Source organism: Corvus hawaiiensis, chromosome 8 (assembly GCF_020740725.1).
Source record: "Corvus hawaiiensis isolate bCorHaw1 chromosome 8, bCorHaw1.pri.cur, whole genome shotgun sequence".
In the NCBI taxonomy this organism is placed as follows: Eukaryota; Metazoa; Chordata; class Aves; order Passeriformes; family Corvidae; genus Corvus; species Corvus hawaiiensis.
The window spans coordinates 7269935-7287799 of NC_063220.1; the positions used below are offsets into that span (position 1 = coordinate 7269935).

At 40.6% G+C, this 17865-nt stretch overlaps 1 protein-coding gene across 1 annotated transcript; it reads right to left on the minus strand.

Annotated features, from left to right (window-relative positions):
• Nucleotides 1–1217: 1217 nt before the first annotated feature.
• On the minus strand, nucleotides 1218–17548 carry LOC125329633 (pancreatic lipase-related protein 2-like). Its single transcript, XM_048311834.1, has 14 exons — nucleotides 17399–17548; nucleotides 13557–13654; nucleotides 11032–11080; nucleotides 10068–10222; nucleotides 8946–9071; nucleotides 7313–7447; nucleotides 5515–5623; nucleotides 4805–4921; nucleotides 4602–4724; nucleotides 3613–3731; nucleotides 2778–2907; nucleotides 2570–2681; nucleotides 1866–2033; nucleotides 1218–1391 (listed from the first exon to the last, which is right to left on the minus strand). The coding sequence occupies exons 2-14, from the start codon at nucleotides 13557–13559 to the stop codon at nucleotides 1328–1330; spliced, it is 1410 nt and encodes a 469-aa protein (XP_048167791.1). The 5' UTR covers nucleotides 13560–13654; nucleotides 17399–17548; the 3' UTR covers nucleotides 1218–1327.
• Nucleotides 17549–17865: the final 317 nt, after the last annotated feature.

The window sequence follows — 17865 nt, forward strand, 5'->3', positions numbered from 1 at the left end:
CTCGCAGTTGGGAGCTTTGGGAGAAGGATGGGTTTTGATTTTTAAAAAAAGTGATAAATTAAGGCACAACTATGTTTCTGCAATCCTGAAGAAGGTGTAGTCTGGAATAGGAAGCAGGCAGAGAGGACTGGATTTCTGGTGTTGCAGGATGCTGTGGCTCTCTCCTGGGACACTGTGGAGCTTCCCAGCATTGTTCACATTTTCCTTGCCACGTGTCAAGTCCCCAGGAGACTTGCAGGACTCAGAACTGCAGGTCTCTCTGGCTGAACCTCAGACTTGTGTTTAATTATGCTTTTAATTTTTTACAGGCTTGTGTTTATTCAAAGATACAACAGGGTTGGGGTTTTTCTTAAAAAAAAAATTCATTCAGAAGTCTATACCCATAAATGTGTTCCCATGGTATTTCTACCCCTATTTCTTAGAAATTTATCTGCCCAAGTGCTCATACATCATTTGTCAAACATTGGGAAAATGGGAGTGAATAAATTATTAACTCTTTCTTCCTATTCATTAGATCAGACCTTGGATTTTATACTTAGAAAAACATCTGCTGCCTCGATCTCTTACAGCTGCAGGAGGATCACTCATGCCATGCTTTGCAGAGCAGTAGTGTTTATTTCACTGTGAAATGGTCAGCCCCAGGGTTTGCAAAGCCTGGTTACTCAGAGTTTCTCTCCAGGATTGTCAGTGATCACTGCAAAGGTTCTTGCTGGAAATTAAACAGTAGCCAGGAGCTGGGATTCAGTGTTTAGTTCCTTCCAAAGTGGGGAGCACTTGAGGTTTGCCTTATCTGCGTTTTCCAAGCAGGTGCAGGTACAAAGGGCTGTGCTCACCTGCCGCAGGAATAACCTGGTCTTGTGCTTCTCCTGCCTCATCCCAGAGTGTCTTCTGAGGGCAGTGCTCTTGTGTGGGGCTGGAAAGCTCTGAGCAGCAGCACAGGCTGCAGAAAGGAGGTTTTTGGGGCCCTTGTTGGCTGCAGGGGTGTTCTGAGGACATGTGTTGCCTCGAGAGTGTTAGATAACATCCCAGATTTTCTATCTGTCAGTGTGGTGGGACTCAATTCTTGCCTTGAGGAACTGGTCAGATGAGACTGCAGTGCCATAAATGGATTTTAGCACACGTTATTTCTGGTGGCTCCATAGTTACAAGCACAATAAACGTGGCTCAAACACGAGAAATACGGACAAGTGTGTTTGCAAAGAACTGAAAAAACCAAATGGAGCAACAATTTTATTTTTTTTAAGTTTGCTTTAATTGCACTGTTGCCAAGATTTCCATGCACAAGACTGAGGGTTTACTCAGCTGGTTGTACAGACCTTGGTGACCCCTAGCAAGGTGTAAGTAACTGAGGAACTCCATATGCCACAGTTCCACGGCCACAAAAAGTTGACCTGGGAAGAAAAAAATGCTTGAATCAAGATTTATTTCTTTTCACCCAATGAAAAATGAAAGGGTGTCAGCTGTTGCCTTGAGGGCTGTTAGTCCAACCCATAATCCCATTTAAGGCTTCCTAAAAGCCTGCTGCAAAGATTATTAGCATCTGTATATTAACAGTAACAAGGTGAATTTCCTTCTTTTGGGGACCAGCTGTAAAATTTGAGGTTTAATAGGCTTTATCTTAGTTTGTAATTGTTTTGCTGTGGAAAAGCTATACATTTCAAATTATTCACTGCCATATTCTTTTCCAGACAGTTATTCCCTGGTGTGTAGTCAAACATCTGATTTTCTGTCCAAAGTGCAATACTTGTCCTTTTTGAGATTCACATTGTTAATTACAAACCATGTGTTTAATTTAAGACCATTTTTCCATCTTTTCTCACAGGGTATTTCACTTGCCTTTTGACCTCTAAATGGGATATATTTACCTATGTCCATCTGCTCCATGTATTATATTGACTGATTCTGCTCCCAGTCTTGCCCAGAGCAGAGAGAATATGGCTTTATTCCAGAGAAATTCAATTTTTGTAGTATTTTTGGGGTTGATTTCAACATCAAGATATTTTGTGTAAACTTCGTCCTGAGAGAGATCTCCACTGTGAACAGAATGAAAACGGAAACATTAGGTTTAAAAGCTCAGAGATCACTGAAATAAATCACATTCTCCACAAATTTTCAGCTTTTCCCTTTTTTACAACAGAAATTTGCATTTTTGCTGTTCTTTGTAAGAGCACAGGTCACTGGAGCAGGGCTCTGAACAAGGAAAGGATGAAAGCCATCACTGAACACTTTAAATGTGCCCAAGGCAGGAGGCCATGGGGAGATGACAAGAGTGAGACTGGGGCTGTCCCCAGAGCCCATGTGAGCTGAGTTTGAAGGGATTGCTGCAGGGATCACTCACCTGGAGCTCAGAAACACAGAACTCATGGAAATGGAAGTGTCTTCCACTTCCTTTTTACAACCATCCATCTGCCCCCATGGCTCTTACTTATGTAGTAACTTCTTTCATATCTGATGCTAAGCAGAATATTTGCAATGCAGGATTAGTGTTCACACTGCTTAAATATGTGGCAAATGTGTAGATTAATGTTAGCAGCATTAAATGCTATAGGGAAATATTAATTTAACTTACTTGGCAATTTCATATTCTTTTGCGTGCCCCAGTGCGTCATAGAAAACCAGGTTTATGTCTCCCCTTGTTTTCTTTACACCAGACAGTTTGATAAATACTTTTTGTCTCCAAGCTGCATAAATAAAAGCAAAAATAAATCCAAATTACCATTGGTGAGCATGAATTTTGATAAGTAATGTAGCATTTTCATTAGCTATTCTCCACTTACCAGCAAAAGGTTCATCTGCTGCTGTATTTAGAAAATACTTTTGGTTTTCCCTCTTCAATTTTTCTGGGAATCTGTCAGCATAGTGCCCCATCATTGGACATCCCTCCAGTGGACATGGGAAACAGTCTCCCTAGGGAAAGTAAGAGCATCAGTTAATGAGGAATATTTTTTTTTCATGCTAGCCATGATGAAATTAAGGCTCAAGATTCTGTTCTGATCTTGCAAAGCTGCGGCAGTGCTGTATGTTTTCATAACTTAACACCAAAACCTGATAAACTTGTTTTAGATAACGGCTCCTGCACCCAAGAGGGTGCAGAATGAGTAGGTTTGATACCTGTGCATGATAATAGTCTGAAACTTGCTAGTTCAAGTATTTTTCAGTTAGATTCTAGTGCAAAATATAGGCCCGTTTTACCCTCCTAGTGGAAGGGAACTTGCCTGCATTCACAAATGGGGGAAACTGAAAGGAGCATCATTCCAAAGTGCATGTATTCACAGTGCCCAATGTGAATTAGAGAGCAGCCAAGGATTCTGGAGGCTCTAAATGTAGGAATTAGTAGGATAGATCTATCTAACTTATATTCCCTTTGCATAAAGGTTTGGGGTGAGAATTCCACGAGCTTTCATTTTTTTCCCCCACTATTTTGGTGACATCACTTATGTTTCAGGATTCCTTTTCCAGAGCGGAACAGTTGACTGGAACTGCTGTGTGCTGTGCTTTCTCCTGCCCAGCCACACCATGGGACCTCAGCCGCCAGCATCCAAGTGCTATCTGCTGCAGAGACCTGGACTATTTTCTTTACACCTTAGCCCTTTCCTGGGCTGAAATACTTACTTCATTGAAGGATTTGTACAAGTCACAGGGATATGCGAGGAATCCAGTGGGATAAAGGATACTTGCAAAATAAAACTCGTGGCTGCGTGAGTGGTGGCACCCTGCAAACACTGTAGCGTCTGTTGGAAAAAAGTTTGTGAGCTTAGGTGAAATAACCTCCTGTTATCCTCTACAAGAGTTGCACTTGTCTCAACATCGAAACAGCTGAGACACAGAACAGAACAGCAGCATGGGCTTGTAATAATTTCTTTTTGGTCTGGATTTCTAGTTGCAGGAGAAGTTGCTGTTTTGTTTGTGTATTATGTGGAGAATGGTGTACCATTACCACAAGATTTCAAGTGAGATGCGTTGGTCTGCTATGATGCAATAGTCCCTTTTACAGAAGACAGTTATATATACATATATATATATATGTGTGTGTGTGTGTGTGAGATGTCACAGCAAGATGACATTCATTACAGTTTTTAAGGGCTTAACAGCACATGGAGAACCCACCAAACTGTCCAAAATCTCTTAAGAGAGAAGTCTCAGGTACAGAGGTGAGGCATGTGCAGTCCCTGGAAACACCTGAGTGCTTTTAACTAATTCATGCCTTAGAAGTGTTGGATGCTCTTCGCAGCATCTGCAAGAAACCAGAGGTGGTGCTGTCATGCTGCTGATTTGGCCTATCTCAGCCTGGAAAGTCTCCTGCTGGGGTTGTTGGACCTGCAGATGCCCTGTTTCCTGCCTTTTTGGGATTTGCATCCAATTTCAAATTACAGAAGGGAAGCTTAGGCATGTGTGACACCTGCTCTCCCCAGAGCATTCTCTGTGGGCCACTGTTCTGTTCCAGACTTTATTGTTTCTTACTTCCTTTTTAACTTAGGAGTAAACAGGCAAAAAGCAGTTTTGTTTTCCTATTTTCTCCCAAACAGATGGCAATTTTCACTGTTCATGTTTCAGAATTGAACAAAAATAAAGTACAATGCATGTTGGAATTGTATGTTTACCTGCAATGATGGCTTCAAAATCACTTTGTTTCATCTCTGGAATTAAATCAGTGCATCCAGGCATCACAGTTCCTCCGTTTGGGTAAAAGTCCAGGTGCCCAGTGGTGTTATATATTCCAAACCCTAAAACATCCATGGGGAGCTGTCAGTGCCTTGGTGCCATGCCCATCCCTGCAGGTACCTACTGGCACAGGAGCACTTACCTGCCACAGGAAAGTGAGCAGCATTGCTGTGAATAACATCCACAAAGTTTGCATCTGAAGGATCCAGTCTCACCTCAGGAGGAGTACCTTCAAAATAGGGCCCAGCAGGGTCTAAACCTAAAAAAACCCCCGCATTTATTGGTTGAGGGAGGAGAGAAATACTGCATTTGTTAATATGTGTTTTGCCAACTTACGACATCAGATGTTTAGTTTTGTGAAAGGCAAGCCCAATAATGATGTGAATTCCAAGCCAAACTGTAAAAAATATTCAATGGTATGGTTTTGTGAACCTTTCTGAAGACTTATTCCAACATAAGTAGAATATTTTTTCAATAGATTTTATAATGGCATATAATTACTTTGAAGGAGGCATTTCATGATCTCTGAGCTTATTACTGGCCTGCAAAGATTTACAAATAGGGAAAACTAAGGGTTCTTGTTGCCTTGTCTTTGTGTGGGGCTTGCTGTAACCCAGTGAATGATGGTGATGTTACAAACATGTTAGCTATGCTTGTCCTTTCACTAAAGAGCTCTTAAGTAGAGGAAGAAGACGTAGAAATTACCCTATGAGAACCATAAATTTTGCCTGCTCTCATGACAGGTATCTCCACCACTGCCAATAATTTAATTCCAATCTACAGCCAAGCGTGTTGCAAGGTTTTTTCCTTTAAACACATGCTGTTAGCTCTGCATCTGGGTGAGCAGCCTACCTGTTATCCGTCTGATGCCTCGGATCCTTCTTCCCGCCTCTCCCGCAGTGTGTGCTCCCAGACTGTGGCCAATTAAATGGATTTCATAAGGGGAGTACCCGAACATTTTCTGATCATTAAAGTGGTGGTGGTAGGAGATAAGAACACAGGCTTTGAATAACAAGGAAAGAGAAGGTCTGACATTATGGGCCTCTGGGAACATCTTAGACTCACTTTCTGCATAGCAAACAGGGTGTGTGAGTTCCTTGAGTTAATTGCTGTTTAAATTACACTAAGAATTGACAGAAAAATGATCCCATCTGGAATTTTACATGCATAGTGATGAAGGATTCACTGTTGTAGGGTTGCAGCATATGCTTGCTGTATTCCATTATCCTGGGTGAACAAAATGTAAACCATCTTTCCCATTTGGATCAATGTCTAATGCCATCTTCCATAAAAATGATCTTATTTTTTCTTTATTTATTCTACTTTGCAGCCCTTTTTTTTGTCACATATCTGTTCTCCATGTCTATTTAGAATATGTGATCATATAACGAATAAGATTTTCACTGCCAAGCCCAGGTGGGGTGGCATCCATTCTCCTCTTTGCCAGGTCTCACCTGTACAAGACCAGCACTGCTGAGATATTACACTTGCACTGAAGGTGGAAAGGGAGATAAAGGAGACACATTTCATTGGGTTTTGTAGGAACCACAACCAACAAGGCTGCTAATTGCTTGAGTTTTTACATTAGGTTTTGTAATGTGCATACCAAAATTAAAGCAGATCTGGAGAACGGGCCTGTCTGCCTTTACTGTTAGATGGCAGATTCCTCTGAAAATATTTTACTGCAGTGTTTCCATTTACAATGCAGCTTAACCTTTCCTACAGTCAAACTCCAGAAGTTTGCAAATTAGGGAAAAGAAAAGGAAGTCTAAGCATCATTTATGCATTTTTGTAAGGGAAGAAACGGTGCCCTAGACTGCAAATGATGCAGTAACAGAGATAGTAAATGAGAAACTGAACCCATTTCCCAATGACCTGATATTTACACATACAGGAGAAAGATCCAGAAGCCAAATATGTGAGTCTAGGTATGATTTTTCTAGGAAGGAACAGTAGATTTTACCCCAGCAGAATCTGGGAAAGTGTTCTTTGATTCTCAGGCGCTGGCAAGGTTGGCACTTTGCCTCGTGGGCTCTGAAATACCTCTTGCTGCACTTTAAGATCAGCAACTCCAACCAAGATCAAGTCCAGTGCCAGGCAACATTCTGGTTTTCAGCTGCTCCAAGAAATCGAGAGTCTTTCTGAAATCGGTGGGAGATGCTGATGATGACTTTGCAAATGAGCAGAGCTGCACTCTGTGTGTAAATGTGAGCACCTGCCTTTGGGAACATGAGGCTCACAACCAGAAGGCAACTGGACAGTTTATTGTGCCTGTAGACAGCAAACCTGGGATTACCAATTAAGGCAGCTGCGCTAAGCTGAGATATTAATGCACTTCTGGCACGTGTGTATAATGCTGGGAAACCCCTGTAAGCGCTGAACTCGCCTCTTTTCTATGGAATGCTGGCTTGCCTGTAACATCATATGGAAATGTTGCCACCTACTGGTCTCTAATTAATCTTCTTAGCCTCATTTGTGTCGTTTGCGGCTGTGAGAAGGCCGCACAGGGCTGATAATTAGTATAATTAGCTGGATCTCAACTGTACAGCCCTGCCTGACCCTACTGGGCAAGGTTCAAACCCAAAGCAGCAGCGTCACAACCCCACTGCGTCCACTGAGGGATTGCAGGTGGTAAAGCAGGGTTTTTTACCTGTAGAGTTGTTATGAAATAAGCAACCTCAGCCCCCAGCACACGGATGTTGTTCACTGCACTGACGTAGGTGCCCTTTGCTCCCTCTTTCCAATCCACAGCAATGCAGTTGATGTTTTCCACTTCCAGTAACAGCTGATGTGGGAACGCACAAAGCAAAGTATTTAAAGAAACAAAATAACAACCAGAGACTCAAATCAGAATAAGGATTAAAAGGTAACATAATAATGAAGTTTCTCATTCTTTACTAAATGGGACTCTTCACTGTAGCCTGTACCACACTGAAACATGCATCTTCCTACAAGACAGAATATAAGAAGCCAATCCTCAAAAAAATACCAATTATGAAAACTGTAATAAAAATATTTGACTTTATACACCATTTCTTTACATATTTAAAATAACTTGGAAAGGACATACAACTGCACAGTAGAGATTATGTGCAGTGTGTGCTTTCTTTGAGGGATGTTGGTAGTTTAACTGAATTGTAAGAAGTACACTTATTTACCAACTAGGTTTAAAACTGTGAAAGTTATGTCAGACTTAAAAAATTTGGAGGAGAGCAGAAAGGTTCTATTTCAGCAAAGGAAGCATTGGTCACTTTGGTACTGGGCACAGTCTTGTAGAGATCAGTGATTTTTCCAGTGGAAGAATCATGTGTTAGTCTGCAGTTACAGCTTTCTGTGACTAAGGGTCACTTAAGGTTTCCGATAGAACAAGGAGTGGTAACAAAATTAGTCCACAAAAAACAGCTAAAGGTGAATGACAAGGAAAACAGAAGTGAAACAATAGTGCATTCTGGACTCTCTCCTCTCCTCTGGGGACCACAAATTTGTAGTGTAGAGAGCCAGAAAGAATTGCTGTTTCTTTTCAATTGAAAAAAAAAAAAAATTACGATTTCAGATTTAAAGTTTTCATGAATTTGTGAACAAAAGCAGTGCTGCAGATTTGTGAGTTAGTATCCAGTGAAGTCTTTTCCCAGCTTGGCCTTTTCCCTGCCAACACAGAAGCAGCAGCAAGTAGAGCAGATCTTGCTTGTCTGCCAGAGCCAAGGTACACTCTGCTGGTTTTGTGGGATCTTCTGCATTTCATATCTGAATTTTCTTTTTTCACTGAACTTTGTATCAAACAAAACCCAAAAAAGTTTGGTGGTGTTCTTGTGTTGGTTTGTTTGGGTTTTGTGGTTGTTTAGTTGGTTGTTTTTTATTTGTCTCTAAGAACAGAATAGTGGTGAACCAGAGTAGTATTTATAGACTGAAACTTGAGCTTTACAAGTCAGGAGGGCCTTTGGACTGAAGGAAGGTTCAGTTGCTGGTAATGGGAGCAGCAGTGAATTGGTGTCTAATCCCATATCCAGACATGAGTGTAGAGGCTGGGGACAGCTCTGTTCTGTTATTGCTTTTATTGATCTGCAGGGTTTGGGAATGGAAACTCTAGAGAAAAACGATGTCAGAGATGACCAAGGAGCCTTGACTATGCTGCATCTTCCTGAGGGGAAACATTTTGACTTTTGTAAAATTTAATTCTTGGTTTGCATGTTCTACTACCTAATGAACTATAAAATGGATGGTGAATATTAACACCTAAAGGACACTGACAGAGCTGTTGGGAACCAGAGGATACTCTCTCATACCAAGCACATTTCTACCACCCAGCCTGTTTTTCCAGTGCTGCCAAATCCATGAATGATGAAGGAGGTTTCCCTATGTGAGGAAAAACGTGACTTTTGGATGGTCGAGGAGTTTATCGCCGAGATCACCTATATGTTAAAAAAAAGAAAAGGTTTTATCTATTCATACTTTCAAACATTTAAAAAAGTCAGCTAGGTCATACCCTTAGGACTAAAGGGACTCTACTCTGAAAGGACAAAGTCTGTGGTTTTTTGGGACTTGGGGACTCCTCTATCTCTTCTTTCTCAGTTCCACTGTTACTTCTGAAGTTGTGGCTGTGTGGTTTTGCTGCTCCCTTCTATTCTGCTTATTGCTTGAAGAACCCCCTTTTGCAGACTATGAAGCAACCTAAAAGTGCCACATTGTCACAGTGTGTCTCTTAGCCTGAGATGATGATTTTCTCCAGGGAGCAGCCCACCAGCACCACAATTCCCTCTCCAGCTTGTCCTTTTACTGACCTGACCTTTGGCTTCAATGTGCTGCTCTGCTTCTAAGCTGCAGCCTGTTTTTCTCATTAGCCACTCCAGAAAGGCTGGAAGGACTTCATGCAAGGACTGCATGCAGTAGGGGTGAAGCTGATCTTCACACATTGCTGCAAGCTACTCTTTATCTATTTTTCATTGAGAATGTTATCTGTCTGTATTGTTCTCAAACAAATACAGGGGCGGTGATGTGAGCTCAGGGAGTTTGGGTGTGGAAGGGCTGTGTCCTAGATCATAGATATGCTTCAATTTAATGGAAAGTAGTTCAAGCTGTATTTTGATTTATTTTATCAACAACGGAAGTGCTGAGCAACCTGCTGCTGAGTGTATCCTATGTGATTCAACCTTCTTCAGAGACTTAAATACATGCAAAAGGTGCCATAACCTATATCGTCATTCAGGAAAATACCAGTAAAGTTTTTGTGCCCTACAGTTCATTCAGAACAATTTTTTTGTGCTTTACTCCAAAGTACATTCATTACCATACCTTCAAACTTCTGATTCTGACTTTTTGCCTATTTATGGTGACTGACACAGACTTTGTAACAAGCTCACAAACATTTTTGGATTCAGTCAGCTTTTGATGTTAAAAACAAATGTCACCTGTGAGTTGTTTCCTGTTTCCCTGGTGTAGAGAGAGAAGCTGATGTTCATCTCTTCTGGAGAATCAGGCAAACCTGTCAGAAGCCTCCCTGGTACCCCAGACCAGGGTGGGTCATCTGTAAAACAGCCAAGCCTGGGGTAGCAAACTTCTTTACCTAGAGCAGGAGAAACAGTTAGTTTATATGTATGATTCTCTTATGCTTGATGATGCATTTGAGACTACAACAGTCTGAAGAGCAAAAAAAAAAAAAAGGATTTAATTTTATGACTGAATTTGAAATTAATTGTTCTAAGGACATTTTCGTATCCTTTATGCGTATTGCCTGAAGTGGGAAGGCAAGGGGAGCTAAATAATTTGAGGATAAACCAAGAAAGGACCACAACACTGTTTTGACACCACTTTCTAGGCTTGAAAAGGATTAGTTCAATTTCTTTTTAAAAAAAAGCCTTGCAAGAAATGCTTGTTAGGATTGCTCCTGCATGCTTTCTGCTCCAAAGCATCGTGGCTATGTCACACGAATGAAGGTAACCTTGCACAACGAATGATACGAGCATTTTCTTCAATCTAGTAGTTATTCTAGAGCAGATGGGTCTCGTGCTCACACTCAGCTTTTATGTTTCAGCACTGTTGTGCTGAGCACCCTGTCGCTGGTCAATTCTTTGTATAGAGCAGTAATATAAAGACAGATCTTGCATTGCCTTGATAGAAGTAGGACACGTGACTCTGAATTTCTCGGTGGATTTTCAGCACAGGGTTACGTCTCTTGTGCTCTTAATAATAAATTTTAAACACAGTAGAGCCTTTTAGCATTAGTTCCATACACAGTAATAGACATTGCCCTACAATGACCCACAAATCATTCTACAATGTCAATGTAAAGGAAAATAACAGTCATCATCTCCTGTGTACCATTTCATCTGAATTCACTTTCTACTGGTAGTTTTTAAAGATACAATTTCTCACCTGCTACTGTGCCAAGGAGATAAAATGCAACAATCCACATTCCAACCACCTAAAGCAAATTGAATACACAGGTTAAGCATTTTATTTTGAGTGATTTGTCCTTCTTAAAAGAGTGTAATACGAAGAGAAATTCAAAGACCTGCACCTGAAGAGGAGTAACCTCACACATTGGTCTGTGCACAGAGGGGACCCATCAGGCAGAAAGAGGCCTAAGGGTCCTGGCAGACACCAAATGACCATAAAACAGCAATGTGCCCCACAGCCAGCAGCATCCTGGGCTGCTTGAGGAGGAGTGTTACCAGTAAGATGTGGGAAGTGATCCTTCCCCACCACACAGTTCTGCTGTTCATTGCATTTCTTGCACAGGCAACACCTCATGCAGATTGCTGATGGAGTCAATCAGATCATGGGGTCTGATTTTTTTCCCAGCTGCGATGGGATAGGTGAGAGGTGTGGTACAACAAGCACAGTGGTTATGTGTAACTAGTTGAAGTCTGCACTCTTGGCAGCTTAGGGCCTCTCACTGCAAGGAAAACTTTGATCAGATTCCTTTCCTCTACGCTTACCTTACTTGTCTTTTCCATGGCAGGAATTCCATTAATTTCACCCCCTCCCCTCTCTTTTGCCACATTCGCTGTTCTCAGTTTCCTCTTCTTTTAGGTGATTCCTGTGGCACTCACCTCCCATTTCTAACATACTGCTTTTCTTTTAAACCAAAAATTTGAGTTGTTACCCCTGGCCACTGGGATAGCTCATTAGAAATATTAAGAAAAAAAGGTAAATTCAGTAGTTATAATCTCACTGTGTGTATAACACTCTCTAAGGGATATTTTTACAGATGTGAGAAAGCCAGAAACACAACACTCCAAAGGCCCTTGACACTACAAAATGCTTTCAGAAACAAAGAAGAAACAATTGGGAATTTTACAGAATTTGTCCTTGAAGCTTGTGTGACACACGTCAGACAGGAAGAATGATCCACCTCTGTGCCTGTTTTTGATGGAAGTGGGATTACTTGGCTGTAATGACATGGTTTCCTAACAAAGCCAAACTGGATAGGTCAGAGTACTCTCTAATAAACTCTGAAGTCCCTGTTTGGTAATAGCTTGTTTTGTTTGTGTGTTTGGGCAGAGGAGTGAGCATGAATATCTCAGCAGTGAGCAGGAGCTGCAAAGTGCAGAGCTGAGAGGAATCATGAAATTTCCTTAGAAATACAGTTCTGATCCTAAGCCTAATTTATCCACTGATGTTGTTAACAGAGAGGAAAACTATCTGCTCAAGGAGAGTGGAAAGCAGAGAGGAATTCTGGCAGTAAAATAGGAAAGAAAGGGATCAGGAGTTATTCTAAGCAGCTGGTGAAGGACAAGAACAAAGAAGTCCCAACTGTTAGCCAAAAGGAGCAGCTCCATTCAGCTGGAATGTCTGTCAAGGTGCCCATCATCATGATGAGAACCTGATGACAGTGAAGGAAAATCACAGCTGATACGGCTCATCAAATGAATTGGAGAGCTCCATGGGATTTCTTAATATTTAATGGACAGCCCTCATACTTAGGAGATGTACAGTCCATGTCAGGAACACTACAGCAGGGAGGATAGTAGAATTTCTTTTCAGACCTAAAACCTGAAAGGCAAGTAATGATTTAAGGCAATGTGGGAGGCTGTTGCCAAATAAATGTGGTCAGTAATTTTCTTTGAAGGATCTTCCTTTGATGGCAGAAAATAGAAATGAACATGTGGCCAGGGAAGAAAAAAAGAAGCAGCAGAAATTTTATTATTTGTGGAATGTTGATACATTCTGTAATTAAGAGAGTTGCAGTTTGGTTACAAGATAATTTTTTAGTGGGAAGCCTTTCTGTGTCGGTCTATGTTAATGACAAAAAGATTGCAAAGAGGTTAAAAAACTATGTAAAAAGAGTTCAGGCAGCATGCAATTTGAAAATTCTTCCACTGGGCATTTAGGAGGCGTAGAGCTGAACAAGAGGAACTGGAAGGACTTGTTTTTGAATGTGATCTCAGCCTAACCAGTGCTTCTGGAAAGAGGCTGTTGAATTCTGAGCTCAGGTAACCTCTCAATGGGCAGAAGACATGCAAAACCAGCTCTAAATATTCTTAAATTGATGTTCAGCTCAGAAAAAAAAATTGCAAATATTCATAGACTGCCACCCTAATGTATAAAAGCTCGACTGGAGCAGTGGTTGTCCCTCACAACAGGACATCAAGTCACCTTCAGGACACCATTGCTCAATCAGTGACTCATGGGCCATAGTGCATGGCTGGTGAGATATGAGAAAGTCTGCATAATGACTGTCTGCAGTGTATTTTCAAGTCCCACACATGTACCCACACACCTTCCCTAGGACATGCACACAAGCAGGCACACAGACTCTAATGAGAAGCAAGGCCAGATCTCAGGAGTTCTCATTATCAGCATTTTAACCCAGTAATTTCACTGCCATAAATAGATATTTTTTAACATTTTAAACAACATTTGTTATGTATCGAATTGCTAAGAATTTTACTCACCATTCTCTTTTAACCCTTGTTACCTCTTTCTCTGGTGAGCAGTACCAGGGTACAAAAACGGCCACTGTTTCCTTCAATGAAAATTGGATAGCTTTATGCTGAAAACAAATAATAGAAAAGAAATTAAAAACAACTACTTGGTGAAGTGGAAGAAACTGGAAGAAAACAAGGGGGCAAAAAAGGGCAATATTTGTAACCAGGAATTAATGGCTAGAAGAGATTTCATAAGGAAGATGATAATGCCAACATTACAATTTATGGCCATTAGAATTAAGATGAGAATTAAGAAAAAATATTTCATGCATGGAAGAATTTAAAAATATGCAATGTTTTTTGTCTTTCTTTACCAAAACCAGGTGAAATTCACAGCAGAAAAAAAAGAAGCATGCATGGTGATACTTTGTTCAGACAAGGACTTTAGATCTACTTTACAGCAGTTGCTAGAACCACATATTCTATAATAATTGAATTTCAGTAATTCATAGCTGAGATGCTTCAAAAAACAATTTTGGCAATTTTTTTTTAAGTTACTGATTCTTAAGAAAATTCCAGGTACCTAATTAGAAGAAAATTAATATGAGATTAGGTAAAAAACTAGGATGAATGACCTGATGAATTTCAGACCTGTGGAATTTCAGTCTAATGTCAGCCTGAGGCAGAATAATGAAACTCTCCACAGGATAACCGGTCATGAAAGAAAAATTGTGAAAAATTGTTAAAAGATTAAGTTGTGTAATTGAATTCAGTTACATGACATTGCAAACTTGACAGTCTTATAAGGTCAACATTTTAAGTCACCTGATACTTGAATTTTAGGAAGATCTTCTCTGCCACTTGATATTTTGATTAAGAAAGTAAAATTATATACATGCAATACTACAACAGTTAAGTAGATTAAAATTAAATGCATGGATTAAGTAGATTAAAAATTGAGTCATTTTTTGAGTCATTACTGCATTTCAGCCTACAGTTGGAAGAACAAGAAGGCAGCTCCTGGATTTACAAATACAGTTCTTGCTACTGCGCACCATTATATCATATCAATCATATCAATCATATCATATCATATCAATCTCATGTATCTTATCATATATCTTATATTATATCATACAGCATATCATGTATCATATCTTACCATGATCAAGGTGTGATTATGTCTTTTAGCTTTTTATCTTTAGGGGTTTTTTTACTCACTGCTCATGCTGGATCATCCCTGATGAAGGTTTTAGAGGAAGCAGTTGCTGGCATTACACTGAATGCCAGCTTTCAACACTGGTATTGCTGGACGTGAGCTCAGACTGAGAAAGTACTGAATGTAGACTAAGGTATAGTAAAAAATGTGCAGGTTTTGAATGTAGGATTATTTTTTGGTGTTTGGGGAATTAAATGCTGTCACACTGCATATCATGTTTGCAGAACTGAAGTGGACATTTGAGGGAGCTGTAACTGAAAAGACCTTCAAAGTCTTGCTAGTGTATTAGTAGTGACTTTTGAAGTGCCAAGGAACTTGTTATTCTTTGATTCCACAGATGCAGTTGGGAGAATACTACTTTACAATTTTCAGGTCTGCTTTGTTCCCTTCAATACTGAAGTTTAAGTTCTCTACCTTCTTTCAGGTCTTTTTGATGTGTGAATTTTTTTTTCAATTCTTTTCTTTCCTTACCACTCCAACCATACTTCCTATATTTCCTGCACTGGCACTGTCTTTAAGCAGAGAATATTTTTTCAGTTCTGTCTTTCCACTGTTTAATTTAAGTCTTTCTTATTTTTCAGTGGTTTGGCTCAGTGCTCAGTTAAAAGTGTAAATCAATACAAAGGAGGAGAACCCACCCAGAGTTCAGCATATAAGCTTTGGATACAGGAGTTGTAGGTTAAATTTCTTGTTCTCCCATCAAATTCTTGCATGGCTTTGAGCACGAAGGATTTAGAGAACTAATTGTACACCCAAGTATTGAACATTACTGAGAATGGTAAAAGACAGTAAGTGAAAAAAAATTACAATAGTACCTTTAGGCATCATAACGGGGATCATGTACGTATTTACCCAGATACAAATGCCTGAAAGTACAATATATATATATTTTTGTTTATTTGAGTGTAATTTTGTTGTTCCACCTACTCTATACAAGCATACAAAGAATACCATTCTTCCTAGGCAAAGCCCACAATCAGTGGCTCAGGCACACTGTATGTTCAGACTATCAAATACTGAAAACTGATGTGCAGAGTACTGAGGAAAATGCTGGTGATATGGTGTGATAACTCAGGTAATTGGCATAATTGTTAAAGACTTAATTTCATCTCCATCTCCTCCCCATGAACAGCCCAATGCAGGGTCCTGATTCTGGATGAAGGTTCTTTGGCACTGCTTCGATGCAAACGAGCAATAACAAGTAAAAAGCCATCTTGGCATTGGTCAGCCTCCTTTCCTGCTTGCTCGCCAGCTTTTAGGTACAGTGAAGATCTGCAGGAGGAAACTGGCCTTAATTGAATAGCTCTGGAACCCACAAATTTAGTATTAGAGAAATCAATTTTGTAGCAGAGCAAAGACGTGCAGAACTGTTTGCCAATTTTCTTCCTCCAAACCACCCACTACAAAGTAATAACCACGGTAAGGCAGGGCTCACACACGTCTGGCCTGGGTAGTAGATTTTTCTGAGTGCCAACTGACCTCTTAAACTGAAACAGTGGACTAGGACATTGACCTGAATGACTCAGAGTAGTGATGCAAATTATTTTCTTGAGGCATTTAATGTGGGAAGAGCTCCAATAAAAGGTTAGTAGGTATGTTGGAGGGTGCTGTAAGATTTAGGCTTTTAAGGTGTTTAGGTCAGTTGCTTAGAACTGGTGAACAACCTAAAGAAATTGTAGGATAATAGTGAAGAAAACATATTTAATAACAAGTCGGCCTTCCTACTTTGCAGTATTTGCTCAGATTTCCTAAATAATAGGGTTCTCACCTTGACCTTACACTGGTATTCATACATTCAAGTTTACAGACACAATTACGATAATTTAATCTGACTACAAGCATCATAAAAAAACCAAAACAAACCGACAACAAACGTGATTCAGTTTTGGGAAGTGTCTGTGCCAATTCTGAGTAACCAGGGAGCCTTCAGCTGACTTGCAGCCACCACCTGGCCACTTGTCTGTCTTCCCAGGGTGATCTCCACTGTTTGTCTCCATGATTAGGCTGCTTTTAAACTTAGTCAACTCCAAGACCAACACTGTTGGCCTTTTGCCATTTCTGAAGTGCAGAATAGCCTTCATCAATGACTAGTTCATTCCATGTGCACAGCAGTCTACCAAAAGAAGTCTCACTTTTCACATTCTTCCAAGAAACAGTTCTATAATTCCTCCCCTTTTCCATTCCCCCTATAAATTTTTGGTGCTCCTAATAATGCTTAAATATGTAGCCTGTTTTATCCTCCTTTTTAATTTCTGCTGGTTTTTGTGTTTTAATGCATTTTCCCTGAAAAATGAAAGAAGCCCAAATACCATCTGCAAATACTGTCATTTTGTTCTTCCTTTAAAAACAGGGATATATTCAGTCCCAAATTACCTTAGCCCCACCAAATCCACCCTGTTTTCCAAGCTGCATTGCATTGTCACAGCCCAGAATCTCCTACTAGGATTTCCTGGAATTGAAAAATTTTAAGCCTCGCAGCTGCTGCCAGGGTCTCTCTCTGAGTGCTGCTGTTTGCTCTTTGCATGTTCACTCAGACCATACCATTCAGCCTGGATATTTTTAAGTCAAGGAGTCCTTGGAGTCCCCCAACCCTGATCTGCAGTTTGTGCAGACACTTGCCCCCAAAACCCACCAATTTTTCAGCACTTACCACTCTGAATGCAGAAGGGGTTTCTGCTTGCAGGCTCTGTTCAGCCAGCTCCCTGTCAAATCCTGGTCGCTGCCGGCCTTTTTCACTTGGAATCAGTCCCACAACAGTAGGTGCAGACCTGCCCACACGGCGTCTAATTATAGGCTTGGTGTGGGTGAGCGAGAACCTTTGTAAGAATGATCCCCTCAATGCTGCATATAACAGATGTTGCCTTTTCTTGTCTCTCTTTGCACCTAATTCATTAACATTTTCCCTTCCTGAAGTTTTGTTAGTTTGAAGGAAAGCAAGACGAGGCCGTTTGAGCCCACTCAGAGGGGTTGTTTTATGTAACATTCATCCCAGCCAACATGAAATGCTTTCCTGAGTGAACTGGTTATTGTGAGCTCGTGTTACAGGTAATGACTGACCCTCCACTGCGGGGGAGCTCAGAGCAGGAGCTTTTCTTCCTTGCTCTGTGTCCCCCACCA